The sequence below is a fragment of the Nerophis ophidion genome, linkage group LG08, assembly GCF_033978795.1.
Source record: "Nerophis ophidion isolate RoL-2023_Sa linkage group LG08, RoL_Noph_v1.0, whole genome shotgun sequence".
NCBI classification, from domain to species: Eukaryota; Metazoa; Chordata; class Actinopteri; order Syngnathiformes; family Syngnathidae; genus Nerophis; species Nerophis ophidion.
This window is the reverse complement of record NC_084618.1, coordinates 78,157,428-78,178,355: the sequence shown is the minus strand read 5'-3', so window position 1 is coordinate 78,178,355 and position 20,928 is coordinate 78,157,428. Positions and strand designations below refer to the sequence as shown.

The window sequence follows — 20,928 nt, the reverse complement described above, 5'->3', positions numbered from 1 at the left end:
TTTTACCAAAAGTATTTCTGTACTTTTCTCAATAAAGGGGCTTTATTTTAAAGGGGAACATTATCGCAATTTCAAAAGGGTTAAAACCAATAAAAATCAGTTCCCAGTGGCTTGTTGTATTTTTTTGAAGTTTTTTTCCAAATTTTACCGGTCTCCGAATATCCCTAAAAAAAGCTTTAAAGTGCCTTATTTTCGCTATTTGCGATGCCACTATCCATTTCCCTGTGACGTCATACAGTGCTGCCAATGTAAACAAACAATGGCGAATAGCACAGCAAGATATAGCGACATTAGCTCGGATTCAGACTCGGATTTCAGCGGCTTAAGCGATTGAACAGATTACGCATGTATTGAAACAGATGGTTGGTGTATGAAAGTATTGAAGAAGAAACAAGCTATTGACGCTATTCATAGTCATAGCATGGCCGAATAGCTGCGTTAGCATCGCCGGTAAAATGTGCGGACCAAACGATCAGGACTTTCGCATCTTGTGACACTGGAGCAACTTAAATCCGTCGATTGGTAAGTGTTTGTTTCGCATTAAATGTGGGTGGAAGGAAACGTAATATAGTTGCAAATGCATCTGCAGGTTATCCATACATCTCTGTGCCATGTCTGCTTTAGCACCGCCGGTAAATAGCATGTTAGCATCGATCAGCGTAGCATGTTAGCATCGATTAGCTGGCAGTCAACATCAACAAAACTCACCTTTGTTATTATTGTGACTTTATCGTTACAAATGCATCTGCAGGTTATCCATACATCTCTGTGCCATGTCTGCTTTAGCACCGCCGGTAAATAGCATGTTAGCGTCGATTAGCGTAGCATGTTAGCATCGATTAACTGGCAGTCGCGCCGCGACCAAATATGTCTGATTAGCAAATAAGTCAACATCAACAAAACTCACCTTTGTGATTTCGTTGACTTTATTGTTGCAAATGCATCTGCAGGTTATCCATACATCTCTGTGCCATGTCTGTCATCGCCGGTAAAATGTGGAGCCACTTTGGTACATTCAATGGGGGTCTGGCGGCAGACACTTTCGCATCTTTGCGCCAGTGGTGCAACTTGAATCCCTCCCTGTTAGTGTTGTTACACCCTCCGACAACACACCCACCAGGCATGATGTCTCCAAGGTTCCAAAAAATAGTCGAAAAAACGGAAAATAACAGAGCTGAGACCCAATGTTTACAATGTGTTGAAAATGAAAATGTATTAGCTGTATTAGCTCGACGACGTCACATTCTGACGTCATCCCCTCCAGAGCGATAAACAGAAAGGCGTTTAATTTGCCAAAATTCACCCATTTAGAGTTCGGAAATCAGTTAAAAAAAATATGTGGTCTTTTTTCTGCACCATCAAGGTATATATTGACGCTTACATAGGTCTGCTGATAATGTTCCCCTTTAACAAAAAATCCCAGGGATCATTAAACATATGTTTCTTATTGCAAGTTTGTCCTTAAAGGGGAACATTATCACAATTTCAGAAGGGTTAAAACCAATGAAAATCAGTTCCCAGTGGCTTATTTTATTTTCCGAAGTTTTTTTCCAAATTTTACCCATCCCGGAATATCCCCAAAAAAGGCTTTAAAGTGTCTGATTTCCGCTATCTTTGAAGCCACCGTCCATTTTTCTGTGACGTCATCCAGTGCTGCCAATACAAACAAATGGCGGATAGTGCAGCAAGATATAGCGACATTAGCTCGGATTCAGACTCGGATTTCAGCGGCTTAAGCGATTCGACAGATTACGCATGTATTGAAACGGATGGTCGGAGTATGGAGGCAGATAGCAAAAACGAAATTGAAGAAGAAACTGAAGCTATTGAGCGAATTGCTATTGACGCTATTCGGCCATGTCTGCCGTAGCGGTGCCGGTAAAATGTGCAGACCAAACGTTTAGGACTTTCGCATCTTGTGACAATAGATCAACTTAAATATGTCGATTGGTAAGTGTTTGTTTGGCATGAAATTTGGGTGGAGGGAAATGCTGGATACAAATATAGCTTTTATTTTTCGAAATTTTTTTCAAAATTTTACCCATCCCGGAATATCCAGAAAAAAAGGCTTTAAAGTGCCTGATTTCCGCTATCTGTGAAGCCACCGTCCATTTTTCTGTGACGTCATCCAGTGCTGCCAATACAAACAAATGGCGGATAGCGCAGCAAGATATAGCGACATTAGCTCGGATTCAGACTCGGATTTCAGCGGCTTAAGCGATTTGACAGATTACGCATGTATTGAAACGGATGGTCGGAGTATGGAGGCAGATAGCGAAAACGAAATTGAAGAAGAAACTGAAGCTATTGAGCGAATAGCTATTGACGCTATTCGGCCATGTCTGCCTTAGCATCGCCGGTAAAATGTGCAGACCAAACGTTTAGGACTTTCGCATCTTGTGACGATAGATCAACTTAAATCTGTCGATTCGTAAGTGTTTGTTTGGCATTAAATGAGGGTGGAGGGAAACGCCGGATACAAATATAGCTTTTATTTTTCGAAGTTTTTTTCAAAATTTTACCCATCCCGGAATATCCCGAAAAAAGGCTTTAAAGTGTCTGATTTTCGCTATCTGTGAAGCCACCGTCCATTTTTCTGTGACGTCATCCAGTGATGCCAATACAAACAAATGGCGGATAGCGCAGCAAGATATAGTGACATTAGCATTCAGACTCGGATTTCAGCGGCTTAAGCTTAAATCCGTCGATTGGTAAGTGTTTGTTTGGCATTAAATGTGGGTGGAGGGAAACGCTGGATGCAAATATAGTTTCAAATGTACATACAGCTAGCCTAAATAGCATGTTAGCATCGATTAGCTGGCAGTCATGCCGTGACCAGATATGTCTGATTAGCACATAAGTCAACAACATCAACAAAACTCACCTTTGTGATTTCGTTGACTTAATGGTTGCAAATGCATCTGCAGGTTATCCATACATCTCTGTGCCATGTCTGCCTTAGCATCGCCGGTAAAATGTGCAGACACTCCGGCACATTCAATGGGGGTCTGGCGGCAGATTTCTTTGACTTTATCGTTGGAAATGCATCTGCTTTGAGTGTCGCAGGATATCCACACAATCTTGCCATTTCGTCTGTAAAGTGTGCGGAACAAACGACTGACCATTTCGTCGGCTTTCCCCACACCCTCGTATTTTGAACACATTTCGTCCAATTTCTTGCCACTTTCGCATCTTCGGGCCAGTGGTGCAACTTGAATCCCTCCCTGTTAGTGTTGTTACACCCTCCGACAACACACCGACGAGGCATGATGTCTCCAAGGTACGGAAAACAGTCGAAAAAACTGAAAATAACAGAGCTGAGACGCGGTGTTTGTAATGTGTTTGAGAAATTGGCGGGTGTGTTACCTAGGTGACGTCACGTTCTGACGTCATCGCTCCGAGAGCGATAAATAGAAAGGCGTTTAATTCGCCAAAATTCACTCATTTAGAGTTCGGAAATCGGTTAAAAAAACATATGGTCTTTTTTCTGCAACATCAAGGTATATATTGACGCTTACATAGGTCTACTGATAATGTTCCCCTTTAAATAAAATAGTGTACTGTCAAGGTGTGGACAATGGTGTGGTTTGTTTTCCCGTGGTCATACTAGCCAACTTTGAGACCTCCGATTTTGGGAGGTGGGGGGCGATGGGTGGGGGGCACGGTCGGGGGGGTTGGGGGGGCGTGGTTAAGAGGGGAGGAATATTTTCACATATGCATGATTGATTGATTGAAACTTTTATTAGTAGATTGCACAGTACAGTACATATTCCGTACAATTGACCACTAAATGGTAACACCCCAATAAGTTTTTCAACTTGTTTAAGTCGGGGTCCACGTTAATCAATTCATGGTACAAATATATACTATCAGCATAATACAGTCATCACACAAGTTAATCATCATAGTTTATACATTGAATTATTTACATTTTTTACAATCCGGGGGGTGGGATGAGGAGCTTTGGTTGATATCAGTACTTCAGTCATCAACATTTGCATCAACAGAGAAATGGACATTGAAACAGTGTAGGTCTTATTTAGTAGGATATGTACAGCCAGCAGAGAACATAGTGAGTTCAGGTAGCTTAAGAACAAGTATATACAATAGAAATACATTCGATTATTTACATCAGGTTATTTACAATCTGGGGAGATGGGATGTGAATGGAGGAGGGTATGAAGTTGCCTGGAGGTGTTGTGGTGCATGTACAGTAGAGGGCAGTATTGTCCTGTTTAAGACTGTCACAACATTGCTGTTTACGGCAGACAAACTGCTTTACGGTAGACGAAAACGTGACTGCTGTTGTTGTGTGTTGTTACCGTCCTGGGAGGACGTTAATGAAACTGCCTAACAATAAACCCACATAAGAAACCAAGAACTCATGTTCAGCAAGCTAATAATAATAATAACTGCTATAGCAGCCGCAACATTAATGCTGCCACAACGACGACTCTTGCCGGCACCATTCCCAAAGTATGTGGGCTCTATTGATAACGTCACTAACAACTTTAACGACGCCCTGGCGCACGACTAAACTTGAGTTTTAACATCAAGCATGGAGTGATAGTTTAATAACTTATAAACGCATGCTTACCTTAGCTAAATATTACTCAAATCTCATCCGCCTTAATAAAAACAATCCAAAATTTTTGTTTAGTACGGTAGCATCACTAACCCAACAAGGGACTCCTTCCAGTAGCTCCACCCATTCGGCAGATGACTTTATGAAATTCTTTAATAAGAAAATTGAAGTCTTTAGAAAGGAGATTAAAGACAATGCGTCCCAGCTACAACTGGGTTCTATTAACACGGATACGACTGTATATGCGGCGGCTACTGCCCTCCAAAATAGTTTCTCTTGTTTTGAGGAAATAACATTAGAAAAATTATTACAACGTGTAAATGGAATAAAAAAAAAAACAACATGTTTACTTGACCCACTTCCTGGGAAACTCATCAAGGAGCTCTTTGTATTATTAGGTCCATCAGTGCTAAATATTATAAACACTGTTCCCCTAGCATTCAAAAAGGCGGTTATTCATCCTCTCCTTGAAAGACCTAACCTCGATCCTGACCTCATGGTGAACTACCGACTGGTGTCTCACCTTCCCTTTATTTCAGAAATCGGATCCACTATGGATTGAACTTTTGCAGTATCGTGTTGGACCCGCTCGACATCCATTACTTTCGGTCCCCTGGTGGGCGGGAGGTTGCCCACATAGGTGGTCCTCTCCAAGGTTTCTCATAGTCATCATTGTCACTGCCACCGACATCCCACTGGGGTGAGTTTTCCTTGCTCTTATTTGGGCTCTACCGAGGATGTCGTTGTGGTTTGTGTTGTGGTTTCTGCAGCCCTTTGAGACACTGATGATTTAGGGCTATATAAATAAACATTGTTTGAAAGACCGTGACCTTCGATCCCTCAGACTGTATCAAAAATCGACATCACTCTCTAAAGGATATCGCCACATGGGCTCAGGAACACTTCAGAAAACCACTGTCACAGCCAGCATCTGTGATGGTATGGGGGTCCATTAGTGCCCAAGGCATGGGTAACTTACACATCTGTGAAGGCACCATTATGGCTGAAAGGTACATACAGGTTTTGGAACAACATATGCTGCCATCTAAGCGCCGTATTTTTCATGGACGCCCCTGCTTATTTCAGCAAGACAATGCCAAGCCACATTCAGCATGGCTTCGTAGTAAAAGAGTGCGGGTACTTTCCTGGCCCGCCTGCAGTCCAGACCTGTCTCCCATCGAAAATGTGTGGCGCATTATGAAGCATAAAATACAACAGCGGACTGTTAAACGACTGAAGCTCTACATAAAACAAGAGTGGGAAAGAATTCCACTTTCAAAGCTTCAACAATTAGTTTCCTCAGTTCCCAAACGTTTATTGAGTGTTGTTAAAAGAAAAGGTGATGTAACACAGTGGTGAACATGCCCTTTCCCAACTACTTTGGCACGTGTTGCAGCCATGAAATTCTAAGTTAATTATTGTTTGCAAAAAAATAATAAAAATTTATGAGTTTGAACATCAAATATTTTGTCTTTGTAGTGCATTCAACTGAATATGGGTTGAAAAGGATTTGCAAATCATTGTATTCTGTTTATATGTACATCTAACACGATTTCCCAACTCATATGGAGACGGGGTTTGTAGACGGAAACAAATAAAATACGGAAAATATTTATTTTGAATTGATTTCATTCAGTTGTTTTCAACAACAACATAGCTAACTTAAAGGGGTTTTTTTTGTGTATTGGATGTCGAAAAAAAAATCCATCATTTATATTTAATATTATTTATCCATATTCATTATACTATTTTTGACTCATGTATATCATCTTTTTACATGAATAAGAGTATTATGTAGGGGAACTACACTTTTTTGTGAATTTTGCCTATCGTTCACAATCATTCTGGGAGACAAGAACACACACGTCTTTTTTTAAGGGGATTTTAACGATGAAAAAAAAAAAAAGCGCTCGGAAGATGTGGCTAATGAGTCACCGTTGTAGCCTTCAAAGCCCTGCAACACAACTTCAAACCCCCCATCAACGTTTAATGGTAAATGGTAAATGGGTTATAATTGTATAGCGCTTTTCTACCTTCAAGGTACTCAAAGCGCTTTGACGCTATTTCCACATTCACCCATTCACACACACATTCACACACAGATGGCGGGAGCTGCCATGCAAGACGCTAACCACGGCCCATCAGGAGCAAGGGTGAAGTGTCTTGCTCAAGGACACAACGGACGTGACTCGGTTTGTAGAAGCTGGGGATCGAACCAGAAACCCTCAGGTTGGTGGCACGGCCGCTCTACCAACCCTAATATAGACTACTACAAGTCTATGTAAAATATAGTAAAAGACACTGTGACGTTTGCTGGGCATAGTGATGCCGGATTTGTTCTTCCGTGGATGCGTTCGGGCAAGGACACAGCGAATGGTAAGAAATAAAGATTTATTTAAATAATAAAAGGCTAAGAAGAAAAACACTGGTGCTAGGCAGAAAAGGCAAACAAAAAGCGCTAGCATGGGAGCTAGGGAAACAAACAGAAACACTTACACTTGGCACAAAGGCACACAAAGGGAAAACAAAAACAACTAGCATGAGAGCTAGGGATAAATAAGGCGTAGCGCGAAAGCTAGCGAGTAAGAACATAGGTCAGCAGTCGTCACTTGTTGCATGAAAGCAAAATAGGATCGGAGAAAGAATGAACAAAAGGGGCAGGCTTAAATAAAGCGGTAATCAGCAAAAACAGGTGTGCGTCGAAAGCAAGGGGCAGGTGAAACACTAATAAGCAACCACGGTGACCGAACAAACAGGAACTGAGGAAGTCAAACAACAGAGTGTAATACCAAAATGGAACAAAACAAGAATATGGAATGATCCGGGTAGCGGATCATAACAGACACGTTCATAACAATTTTGTCATGATCCGCTGCCCGGATCATGTTTGTTTAGTTTTTGACTCAGTTTCTGTTTTGAGCACCCCTGGGTTTGGGTTTTAGTTGCCATGACTGCAGATTTGTTTTCACCTGCCTCTGATTAGTGTTGGGGTGTTCACCTGCTCCTGGGCACTAATCAGAGAGCTACTTATTCCCCTGCTTTTCGCCACACTCTGTCTGGCTGTCTTATTTGCTTCCGCGCAACAGTTACTACAGTGTCTAGTTATTTGATTCCTGAGCTAAGCTTGGCCGTTTGTTTTCTTGTTGGCTATTCCATTAGCTTCCCGTGCTATCGGCACGCTGTATTTTGGTATTTTGAATGATTTATGGACTTTAACTATTTTCCTTACCTGCACCTTGCCTCTGGGGTTCCGTCTGCATCTTGGGAGAACGATCCACGCATCACCATGCGACCAAACCATAACAAATAGGTCATATTTTCAATATTTACCATATTTTGATCATGTTAATCAACGCCAGAACTCACTCTTCAGCGGATTTATTTCCGTTTCCATAGCAGCGCACGTCCTACAACGTGTGTTCCTACTTCCGGATACAAAACGCTTGTGTGTGTTCTAATCGTGGTGGACTTGGTGACAAACAACAAAGATGACTATTTTTGGAGAAATGGGGATTCACAACCTTTTAGTTGTGGATTTAAATGTATGGAGGATGGAATGCTGCTTCTAGAAGCCAGCAAGAAGGAAGAGTGAGACAGTGGAGCAGACAGAAGCCGAGAGAGTGAGGTGAAAGTGAATTGAAGTTGCAAAATGTGGAACTTGAAGCCAAGCTATTTCAACATAAATGGAGTGCTTACCCATAATTAACCGGGGGGAAAAACGGCCCTGGCCAACTGGACCAGACAGACAACTGTCCATCGAATGAGTCACATTTTCTATTGATAATGATACAGAGAGCACATCGTGTGTGTTATTACAACTACAGTACATACAACAACAACAAAATACAACAAAACATGAAATGTGGGCTAATACTTTACAGATACTGTAATATGGTTGTTCATGTTTTTCAGTCAGTACAGATTAGTGTTTTATCGCATTATGTAGAAGTTAAGTTATCTCTTGCCGTAGTTAGCTTTTAGGGCTAATACCGTAGTAAGCCGATGTGTTAGTACGCTACAAAAATAGTTCCTCAATGTTTGCTCTTACAATAACAATGTTGCTACAACTTGGTCATTATACAGGTTACGGAATGTAAATAAAGTATTATTGACGGTTTTTCTATGCATTTTTAAAGTGATTTAGAGGTAGAACTGATTGCTCTCTTTAGCAAAAATGCTAGCCATCTAGAACAAGCTAATTTGTATATGTTAAAATGCGGGGGAAAAAACAACTTTTGTCTTCTTGTCTCTTATAATGATTGTAAACAATAGGCAAAATTCACCCAAAAAGTGCAGTTTCCCTTTAATAGTATCGTTTTAATATTTATATTGTCCAATGCAAAGTCCAGTGAGGCCTTGATTTATGAACTCATTGGTTATTGAATATGGTTTGGGGGGGTTGCCGCTCACTGTGGGCTCGTTCTCCCAGGAAGGCAGACGGACAACTCGGGACATGGCGTTTAGGAAAAAACATGATTTAATCTTCATCAAAAAAGAGGAACGAACAAAAGGCGCACGGGGCGAAAACACAACTTAGACCTATCTATGGACAAGAAACAAAAATCGCTACCTATGGCATGAATAAATAAAAACTTACTTGGCATGGCATGAAGCATGAAACTATGGCAAGACATGAAACAAGTCAGCACAGAGCAAGAAAAGAACACAATGACGCCAGGCCGACCAACAGAAAATGACAGGCTTAAATAGTGATGTGGTGGATGAAAACAGGTGCATGAGTTCAAATGAATCAGGTGCGTGAGTCGTGAGGACAGGTGAACTGATTGGTAGTCATGGTGACAAAACAGGAACTGACAGAATGCAAAAACCAAACAGAACATAGCCAAACCAAACATAATCACCAAACATGACACCTGCTCTGTGGCTTAGTGGTTCGAGTGTCCGCCCTGAGATCAGTAGGTCGTAAGTTCAAACCCCGGCCGAGTCCTTTTCAAAGACTATAAAAATGGGACCCATTCCCTCCCTGCTTGGCACTCAGCATCAAGGGTTGGAATTGGGGGTTAAATAACCAAAAATGATTCCCGAGCGCCGCCACCGCTGCTGCTCACTGCTCCCCTCACCTCCCAGGGGGTCAAATGCAGAATATAATCTCACCACACCTAGTGTGTGTTCGACAATTAGTGAATTATATTTATATAGCGCTTTTCTCAAGTGACTCAAAGCGCTTTACATAGTGAAACCCAATATCTAAGTTACATTTAAAGCAGTGTGGGTGGCACTGGGGGCAGGTGGGTAAAGTGTCTTGCCCAAGGACACAACGGCAGTAACTAGGATGGCACAAGCGGGAATCGAACCTGCAACTCTCAAGTTGCTGGCACGGCCACTCTACCAACCGAGCTATGCCGCCCCACTTTAACTTTTAAATAGAAATGTTTGCATACTGAAGCAAAATTCTCCATAGGAATCAATATAAATATGAATAATGAGTCCCAGCCTCGACAAAAGTCCGTATTTTGTTAATAGTTTTTACACTATGAACGGAATATAAAGCGCCATACAGCATACTTGCCAACCTTGAGACCTCCGATTTCGGGAGGTAGGGGGTGGGGGTAGGGGGAGTGGTCGGGGGTTGGGTGAGGGCCGTGGTTGGGGGCGGGGCGTTGTTAGGGGCGTGGTTAAGAGGGGAGGAGTATATTTACAGCTATCCATCCATCCATTTACTACCGCTTATTCCCTTTGGGGTCACGGGGGGCGCTGGTGCCTATCTCAGCTACAATCGGGTGGAAGGCGGAGTTCACCCTGGACAAGTCGCCACCTCACTGCAGTATGTGTGGAAATCTTTATTTATGATTGTAACACTTGTTTATTTTTCAACAAGTTTTTTGTTATTTTTATATCTTTTTTTCCAAATAGTTCAAGAAAGACCACTACAAATGAGTAATATTTTGCACTGATATACAATTTAATTAATCAGAAACTGATAACATAGTGCTGTATTTCACTTCTTTTTCTTTTTTTTTCAACCAAAAATGCTTTTCTCAGATTAGGGGGTACTTATATTAAAAAAAATGTTCACAGGGGGTACATCTCTGAAAAAAGGTTGAGAACCACTGCTCTAAAAGCCGTAGATGTTATTGTCACATATGCATGCACAGTAGATGGCAGTATTGTCCTGTTTAAGTGTGTCACAACATTGCTGTTGACGGCAAACGAACTGCTTTACGGTTGACAAAAACGTGACTGCTGTTGTTGTGTGTTGTTGCCGCGCTGGGAGGACGTTAATGAGACTGCCTAACAATAAACCCACATAAGAAACCAAGAACTCGCCCTCGATCATTCTACAGTTATAACATCATTGGGCAGGCACTCTGTTTATATTGTGGGAGAGCGGACGTGAAAACGGGCTGTCGACACGTCACTCGGGTCCGCATGGAGCTGGAGGTGGCCTGAATTTCGGGAGATTTTCGGGAGAAAATTTGTCTCGGGAGGTTTTCGGGAGAGGCGCTGAATTTCGGGAGGGTTGGCAAGTATGCCATACAGCACTGTTTATCAAACAAACTTAACAGGGGGATGATGGATCAGTTTTCTATTTACTAACTTAGTCAAAACAACAACAATTAGCTAAACGGTCCTGCCAACACACACACAGACTGTCACTAGGCTTGTGGTGCACTCACAGATTGAAAATCACAAAACACTTTAACAACTTTGGTCACTTCAATGATTAGAAATAAAATTGAAAAAAAAATCCACTTTACTTTGTTGGTAAATCTTCTTGTGGTGCAGCCGAAGAAAAGGGGGAGAGACAGGCACTGTGGAAACTTCCTGAATGTTTCGCTTCTCCATCCCTTTCTCTGGACTCATATTGAGCCAGCAAAACGAGGGGGAGGGGGGGGGGGGAATGCTGTAAAAGGTTATGAAACACTTAAAAAAGCTCACAAAGTAGCAATTAGCACTGTAACCAATGACAACACTGCTCTGCTGCTCGCCCACAATGGCTGCTCTGCAGGCACGCATCGTGCGGATGAAACCTTCATACACGGAGACCAGATTGGTGCATATTTTTATTCTGTCCGTGGTCCATTAATTGAAACGTTTGGATAACGAGGGGTTCGTAAATCGACGTTGAAAGTGCTTCTATTTAACCATGCCATAGAAATAAAAATATCAATCAATCAATCAATGTTTATTTATATAGCCCCAAATCACAAATGTCTCAAAGGACTGCACAAATCATTACGACTACAACATCCTCGGAAGAACCCACAAAAGGGCAAGGAAAACTCACACCCAGTGGGCAGGGAGAATTCACATCCAGTGGGACGCCAGTGACAATGCTGACTATGAGAAACCTTGGAGAGGACCTCAGATGTGGGCAACCCCCCCCCTCTATGGGACCGAAAGCAATGGATGTCGAGCGGGTCTAACATGATACTGTGAAAGTTCAATCCATAGTGGCTCCAACACAGCCGCGAGAGTTCAGTTCAAAGCGCATCTAAGACAGCAGCGAGAGTCCCGTCCACAGGAGACCATCTCAAGCGGAGGCGGATCAGCAGCGTAGAGATGTCCCCAACCGATACAGACGAGCGGTCCATCCTGGGTCTCGACTCTGGACAGCCAGTACTTCATCCATGGTCATCGGACCGGACCCCCTCCACAAGGGAGGAGGGGACATAGGAGAAAGTAAAGAAGCGGCAGATCAACTGGTCTAAAAAGGAGGTCTATTTAAAAGCTAGAGTATACAGATGAGTTTTAAGGTGAGACTTAAATGCTTCTACTGAGGTAGCATCTCGAACTGTTACCGGGAGGGCATTCCAGAGTACTGGAGCCCGAACGGAAAACGCTCTATAGCCCGCAGACTTTTTTTGGGCTCTAGCAATCACTATTAAGCCGGAGTCTTTTGAACGCAGATTTCTTGCCGGGACATATGGTACAATACAATCGGCAAGATAGGATGGAGCTAGACCGTGTAGTATTTTATACGTAAGTAGTAAAACCTTAAAGTCACATCTTAAGTGCACAGGAAGCCAGTGCAGGTGAGCCAGTATGGGTATATATGTATGTATATATGTATATAAAGGTATATACAGTATAGGTATATATGTATGTATATATGTATATAAAGGTATATACAGTACAGGTATATATGTATGTATATATGTATATAAAGGTATATACAGTACAGGTATATATGTATGTGTATATGTATATAAAGGTATATACAGTACAGGTATATATGTATGTATATATGTATATAAAGGTATATACAGTACAGGTATATATGTATGTATATATGTATATAAAGGTATATACAGTATAGGTATATATGTATGTATATATGTATATAAAGGTATATACAGTATAGGTATATATGTATGTATATATGTATATAAAGGTATATACAGTACAGGCGTAATGTGATCAAACTTTCTTGTTCTTGTCAAAAGTCTAGCAGCCGCATTTTGTACCAACTGTAATCTTTTAATGCTAGACATGGGGAGACCCGAAAATAATACGTTACAGTAATCGAGGCGAGACGTAACAAACGCATGGATAATGATCTCAGCGTCTTTAGTGGACAGAATGGAGCGAATTTTAGCGATATTGCGGAGATGAAAGAAGGCCGTTTTAGTAACGCTTTTAATGTGTGCCTCAAAGGAGAGAGTTGGGTCGAATATAATACCCAGATTCTTTACCCAGTCACCTTGTTTTATTATTTGGTTGTCAAATGTTAAAGTTGTATTATTAAATAGAAATAAACATATAGTGAACGTCCCTGATGAATACATGCATCAAGCTGCTTTTTAGGCTCCGCCTCCTGGCAAATGATGCATTGTGCTGCGTCAAACTGCACAGGTGTGTGCAGAGTGAGCTTTATTTAGCAGAAAGAAGGCACGCTGTACTTTGTCTCCACCTTTCTGCACCGAATAATGAAAGTCACCAAGTAGAGGCCGTGCTCAGTATTGATGTTGTATTTGTCCTTGGACTCCAGCCAGCACTGTATTAAAAAAAAAAAGGACGGGAGCAAAGCAGTCATCTCCTGTTCACTCAAGGTTGTATTTTACAGGAGTTATGGCCATCAGGCTTTACGGCGCTACACTCCGTCAATGAGCGCCTGTCGTCTGCCTGCTGCATGATCACCGCAGGATTTGTACCAGTCAGCACATTTAGTGGGGGATTGCACTAAATTACCACTTTGTATTTGGTAGAGCAGTAACAAAACCCAAATCCAGTGAAGTCGGCGCGTTGTGTAAATGGTCAATAAAAACACAATACAATGATTTGCTAATCCTTTTCAACTTATATTCAATTGAATAGACTGCAAAGACAAGATACTTAACATTAGGACTGGAAAACGTTGTTATTTGGTGCAAATATGAGCTCATTTGGAATTTGATGCCTGCGACATGTTTCAAAAAAGCTGGCACAAGTGGCAAAAAAAGACTGAGAAAGTTGAGGAATGCTCATCCAACACTTATTTGGAACATCCCACAGGTGAACAGGCTAATTGGGAACAGGTGGGTGCCATGATTGGGTATAAAAGCAGCTTCCATGAAATGCTCAGTCATTTACAAACCAGGATGGGGCGAGGGGTCACCATTTTGTGAACAAATGCCTGAGCAAATTGTCGAACATTTTAAGAACAACATCTCTCAACTATTGCAAGGAATTTAGGGATTTCACCATCCATCAATCAATCAATCAATCAATGTTTACTTATATAGCCCTAAATCACTAGTGTCTCAAAGGGCTGCACAAACCACTACGACATCCTCGTTAGGCCGGTGACAATAATGACCCAGTGGGATGTCGGTGACAATGATGACTATGAGAACCTTGGAGAGGAGGAAAGCAATGGATGTCGAGCGGGTCTAACATGATACCGTGAAAGTTCAATCCATATTGGATCCAACACAGTCGCGAGAGTCCAGTCCAAAGCGGATCCAACACAGCAGCGAGAGTCCCGTTCATAGCGGAGCCAGCAGGAAACCATCCCAAGCGGAGGCGGATCAGCAGCGCAGAGATGTCCCCAGCCGATACACAGGCAAGCAGTACATGGCCACCGGATCGGACCGGACCCCCTCCACAAGGGAGAGTGGGACATAGAAGAAAAAGAAAAGAAACGGCAGATCAACTGGTCTAAAAAGGGAGTCTATTTAAAGGCTAGAGTATACAAATGAGTTTTAAGGTGAGACTTAAATGCTTCTACTGAGGTGGCATCTGGTCTGTAATATCATCAAAGGGTTCAGAGAATCTGGAGAAATCACTGCATGTGAGCGATGATATTACGGACCTTTGAGCCCTCAGGCGGTCGTACGTCAAAAAAATTACATTGTGTAAAGGATGTCACCATATGGGCTCGGGAACACTTCAGAAAACCACTGTCAGTAGCTACAGTCGGTCGCTACATCTGTAAGTGCAAGTTAAAACACTGCTATGCAAAGCGAAAGCCATTTATCAACAACACCCAGAAACACCGCCGGCTTGGCTGGGCCCCAGCAAATTAAGATGGACTGATGCAAAGTGGAAAAGTGTTCTGTGGTCTGACGAGTCCACATTTCAAATTGTTTTTGGAAACTGTGGACACCGTGTCCTCCAGGCCCAAGAGGAAAAGAACCATCCGGATTTTTATAGGCGCAAAGTTCTAAAGCAAGCATCTGTGATGGTATGGGGGTGTATTAGTGCCCAAGGCATGGGTAACTTTCAACATTAATGCTGAAAGGTCCATACAGGTTTTGGAGCAACATATGTTGCCAATGTTATCATGGACGCCCCTGCTTATTTCAGCAAGACAATCCCAAGCCACGTGTTACAACAGCGTGGCTTCGTCGTAAAAGAGTGCGGGTACTAGACTGGCCTGCCTGTAGTCCAGACTTGTCTCCCAGTGAAAATGTGTGGTGCATTTTGAAGCCGAAAATACCACAAAGGAGACCTCGGACTGTTGAACGACTTAAGCTGTACATCAAGCAAGAATGGGAAATAGTCCTACTTGAAAAGCTTCAAAAATCGATCTCCTCAGTTCCCAAATGTTTACTAAGTGTTGTTAAAAGGAAAGGCCATGTAAAACAGTGGTAAAAATGCACCAGGGCCAACTTTTTTGCAATGAGTTGCTGCCATTAAATTCTAAGTTAATGACTATTTGCACAAAAAAAAAATAAGTGTCTTGTCTTTGCAGTCTATTGAATATAAGTTGAAAAGGATTTGCAAATCATTGTATTCGGGTTTTATTTACCATTTACACAACGTGACAACTTCACAGGTTTGGATTCTGTACAAATAGTTGATTATGATATAGCCCAGGGGTCACCAACCTTTTTGAAACCAAGAGCTACTTCTTGGGTACTGATTAATGCAAAGGGCTACCAGTTTGATACACACTTAAATAAATTGCCAGAAATAGCCAATTTGCTATAAATAAATAAATAAATCTAGATATATAAAAAAAAATGGGTATTTCTGTCCGTCAGTCCGTCGTACATTTTTTTTCCTTTTACGGAAGGTTTTTTGTAGAGAATGAATGATGAAAAAAAAACACTTAATTGAACGATTTAAAAGAGGAGAAAACATGAAAAAAAAATGACAATACAATTTTGAAACATAGTTCGTCTTCAATTTCGACTCTTTAAAATTCAAAATTCAACCGAAAAAAATGAAGAGAAAAAGTAGCTAATTCGAATCTTTTTGAAAAAATTAAATAAAGAATTTATGGAACATCATTAGTAATTTTACCTGATTAAGATTCATTTTAGAATTTTGTCGACATGTTTTAAATAAGTTAAAATCCAATCTGCACTTTGTTAGAATATATAACAAATTGGACCAAGCTATATTTCTAACAAAGACAAATCATTATTTCTTCTAGATTTTCCAGAACAACATTTTTAAAATAAATTCAAAAAAACTTGAAATAAGATTCCAATTTGATTCTACAGATTTTTTTAGATTTGTCAGAATATTTTTTTATTTTATTTTAATCATAATAAGTTTGAAGAAATATTTCACATATGTTCTTCGCCGAAAAAACAAAAGCTAAAATGAATAATTAAATTAAAATGTATTTATTACTCTTTACAATAAAAATAAAAAAATACTTGAACATTGATTTAAATTGTCAGGAAAGAAGAGGAAAGAATTTAAAAGGTAAAAAAGTATGTGAAGTGAATTATATTTATATAGCGCTTTTCTCTAGTGACTCAAAGCGCTTTACATAGTGAAACCCAAATATTTTAGTTACATTTAAACCAGTGTGGGTGGCACTGGGAGCAGGTGGGTAAAGTGTCTTGCCCAAGGACACAACGGCAGTGACTAGGATGGCACAAGCGGGAATCGAACCTGCAACCCTCAAGTTGCTGCTCTACCAACCGAGCTATACCGCCCGTGTGTTTAAAAATCCTAAAATCATTTTTAAGGTTGTACTTTTTTCCTCTAAAATTGTCTTTCTGAAAGTTCTAAGAAGCAAAGTAAAAAAAAAAAAAAAAGAATTTATTTAAACAAGTGAAGACCATGTCTTTAAAATATTTTTGGGGATTTTCAAATTCTATTTGCGTTTTGTCTTTCTTAGAAATAAAAATGTCAAGCAAAGCAAGATCAGCTTGCTAGTAAATAAATAAAATTTAAAAAAAATAGAGGCAGCTCACTGGTAAGTGCTGCTATTTGAGCTATTTTTAGAACAGGCCAGCGGGCCACTCATCTGGTCCTTATGGGCTACGTCCTTAGTGACCCCTGATATAGACAATAAGGCTTTTTCCCCTAACTCCAAAAGATTAGATTAGATTAGATTAGATAGATTAGATTAGATAGTACTTTATTTATTCCGTCAGGAGAGTTCCTTCAGGAAAATTACAATTTTCAGCACAATCCCATTCAAGATCAGACAAACATTAAAGGGAGACAGAACAGGATCGCTGACGGGTCTCCCGGCTTCCAGCGCCCCTTACAAAAAAGATGAGATACAGGTAAACAAGGAGGGGAGAAAAAAATAGAAGATTAAAATAAAAAATAAAAAATCGGTCTTAGCCTGGGCCCTGGAGAGGGGGTGCAGACTGAGGCCAAGGGAAAAAAACAACTCATAGCCATAGTACACATCCCTCTTACATGTGTGTAAAATCCCTCACTTTCTTACAGTTATAACTTTTTAAAGAACAGCCTACAGAGGATTTTGCTGTCTGTTTCTTTTTTTTTATTTCTGCAGGCATGTTTGTCTTTCGATGCTGGCTTATTAATAATTATTAATAAGCGTCCATCACCTCCCCTGAGAGCTTCGCAGTGAAGGCGAGCGCCTTCTCCTTCAATCAAACAGCCACAATGCCGTAAACCGTTAAAAGCTTTTCCCATCTCTGATAATAACCATGTCTTCTCTTCTCTCGCTGGGTCATCGCCGGGACAGGAAGTTGAGGACGACGACATCAAGAACATGGAGGAAAGCCTGGGCTCGGATGAAAGTAAGTCTCGCACTGAGGTCATCAAAAGCACGTCTCGTTTAAGCAAGTGATAGTAAAAAGGAGATCGTCGGGTCTCCTGACTTGATCCTTCTCTCACGTCCATTTGTGTGAAAAGCTGGCTGGAATTGCCTTTGTTGCCAGGAGCTCAGCTCCCGGCTCCTTTTACTGTAACGCTGCTCGCTTCCGTGAGTCAGTTTTGTGCGAGGAGGGCAGATTTTGGGAAGTTCAACAGTAACAGTGCAGGTTTGACCTTTTTTTTTAGTTCACAATTACGTTGTGGTGAAGAAGGAGCTGAGCCGGAAGGCAAAGCTCTCTATTTACCGGTCGATCTCCGTTCCCATCCTCACCTATGGTCATGAGCTTTGGGTCATGACCGAAAGGATAAGATCACGGGTACAAGCGGCCCAAATGAGTTTGGGTCTCTCCCTTAGAGATAGGGTGAGAAGCTCTGCCATCCGGGAGGAACTCAAAGTAAAGCCGCTGCTCCTCCACATCGAGAGGAGCCAGATGAGGTGGTTCGGGCATCTGGTCAGGATGCCACCCGAACGCCTCCCTAGGGAGGTGTTTAGGGCACGTCCAACCGGTAGGAGGCCTCAGGGAAGACCCAGGACATGTTGGGAAGACTATGTCTCCCGGCTGGCCTGGGAACGCCTCGGGATCCCCCGGGAAGAGCTAGACGAAGTGGCTGGGGAAAGGGAAGTCTGGGTTTCCCTGCTTAGGCTGCTGCCCCCGCGACCCGACCTCGGATAAGCGGAAGAAGATGGATGGATGGATGGATGGATGGATGTTGACAATTATGGAGAAACTATAGGTGTGGACATCTATTAGTGTGCCAAAGGTATTGGACAACTATTCATGTGCAAAAGTATTGGAACAGTATTATTGTTCAAAAGTATTGGGCAACTATTTGTGTATTTGTGTGCAAAGGTATTAGGCAGGGGTCCTCAAAATTTTGGACCCGGAGGCCGCATTGGGTTAATATAATTTGGTGGGGGGGCCGGGCTTTTTATATATATATATATATATATATATAGGTGTGGAAAAAAATCACAAGACTACTTCATCTCTACAGAACTGTTTCATGAGGGGTTCCCTCAATCATCAGGAGATTTTAATGGAAGCATTCACATACAATGGTTTATATAGGGCACAGAGTGGGTGGGTACAAGCAGGCGTAGGGGCGTGGTGATTGGCTCATGTGTTACCTAGGAGGTGTTTCCGTCTGTGGCGGCATGTTGAAATGATTTCACTGCGCTTGTTGAGGGATGATAGATCTGGATGATATGTAATAAACAGGAAGGTGCTTACAGACATCAGTCGTTTACCAAGCAAAGGTAATACGCAAGGACATTAACACATCCGACACGTACGTAGGATTAACCGAAGGAGCGTTCAAAACAAGATGGAATAATCACAACGCCTCCTTTAGAAACCAGACTTTGCGGAATTCTACAGAACTCAGCAAACACATTTGGAACCTCAAAGACAATAATGTTGAATATTCAATAACATGGCAAATTCTTGCATCCAGCACACCTTACAACAGTGGTAATAAAAGATGCAACCTATGCTTAAAAGAGAAACTGTTTATTATATATCATCCAGATCTATCATCCCTCAACAAGCGCAGTGAAATCATTTCAACATGCCGCCACAGAAGGAAACACCTCCTAGGTAACACATGAGCCAATCACCACACCCTACGCCTGCTTGTACCCACCCACTCTGTGCTCTATATAAACCATTGTATGTGAATGCTTCCATTAAAATCTGACGATTGAGGGAACCCCTCATGAAACAGTTCTGTAGAGATGAAGTAGTCTTGTGATTTTTTCCCACACCTACATATTGCGCTCTACCACGGTATCGAGCACTATTCTCCGGATAATCCAATCAAGACATATATATATATATATATATATATATATATATATATATATATATATATATATATATATATATATATATATATATATATATATATATATATTAGGGGTGTGGGAAAAAATCGATTCGAATACGAATCGAATCAATTTTTTATTTTTTATTATTATTTTTTTTTATCTATCCAACAAACCACTACACAGCAATACCATAACAATGCAATCCAATTCCAAAACCAAACCTGAGCCAGCAACACTCAGAACTGCAATAAACAGAGCAATTGAGAGGAGACACAAACACGACACAGAACAAACCAAAAGTAGTGAAACAAAAATTAATATCATCAACAACAGTATCAATATTAGTTATAATTTCAGCATAGCAGTGATTAAAAATCCCTCATTGACATTATCATTAGACATTTATAAAAATAAAAATAAAAAGTGTCACAGTGGCTTACACTTGCATCGCATCTCATAAGCTGGACAACACACTGTGTCCAATGTTTTCACAAAGATAAAATAAGTCATATTTTTGGTTCGTTTAATTGTTGAAACAAATTTACATTATTGCAATCAGTTGATAAAACATTGTCCTTTACAATTATAAAAGCTTTTTATAAAAATCTACTACTCTCCTTGCATGTCATCAGACTGGGGTAGATCCTGCTGAAATCCTATGTATTGAATGAATACAGTCCTTTTAAATCGGGAAAAAAAATCGCTTTCGAATTGAGAATCGAATCGAATCGAAAAAATCGATATATTATCGAATCGTGACCCCAAGAATCGATATTGAATCGAATCGTGGGACACCCAAAGATTCACAGCCCTAATATATATATATATATATATATATATATATATATATATATATATATATATATATATATATATATATATATATATATATATGTATGTATATATGTATGTATATATGTATATATATATATATATGTATGTATATATGTATGTATATATGTATATATATATATATATGTATGTATATATGTATATATGTATATATATATATATATATGTATGTATATATGTATAT

The 20,928-nt window shown here is 40.7% G+C and overlaps 1 protein-coding gene across 1 annotated transcript in view; it reads left to right on the top strand.

The window, feature by feature from the left end:
* LOC133558416 (testican-2-like) overlaps positions 1-20,928 on the top strand; it is an 85,051-nt gene that overhangs the window by 29,650 nt on the left and 34,473 nt on the right. Inside the window, exon 2 of the mRNA XM_061909793.1 lies at positions 17,934-17,988. Within this exon, the coding sequence (XP_061765777.1) occupies positions 17,934-17,988 (55 nt within the window). The remainder of the gene's footprint in view (positions 1-17,933; positions 17,989-20,928) is intronic.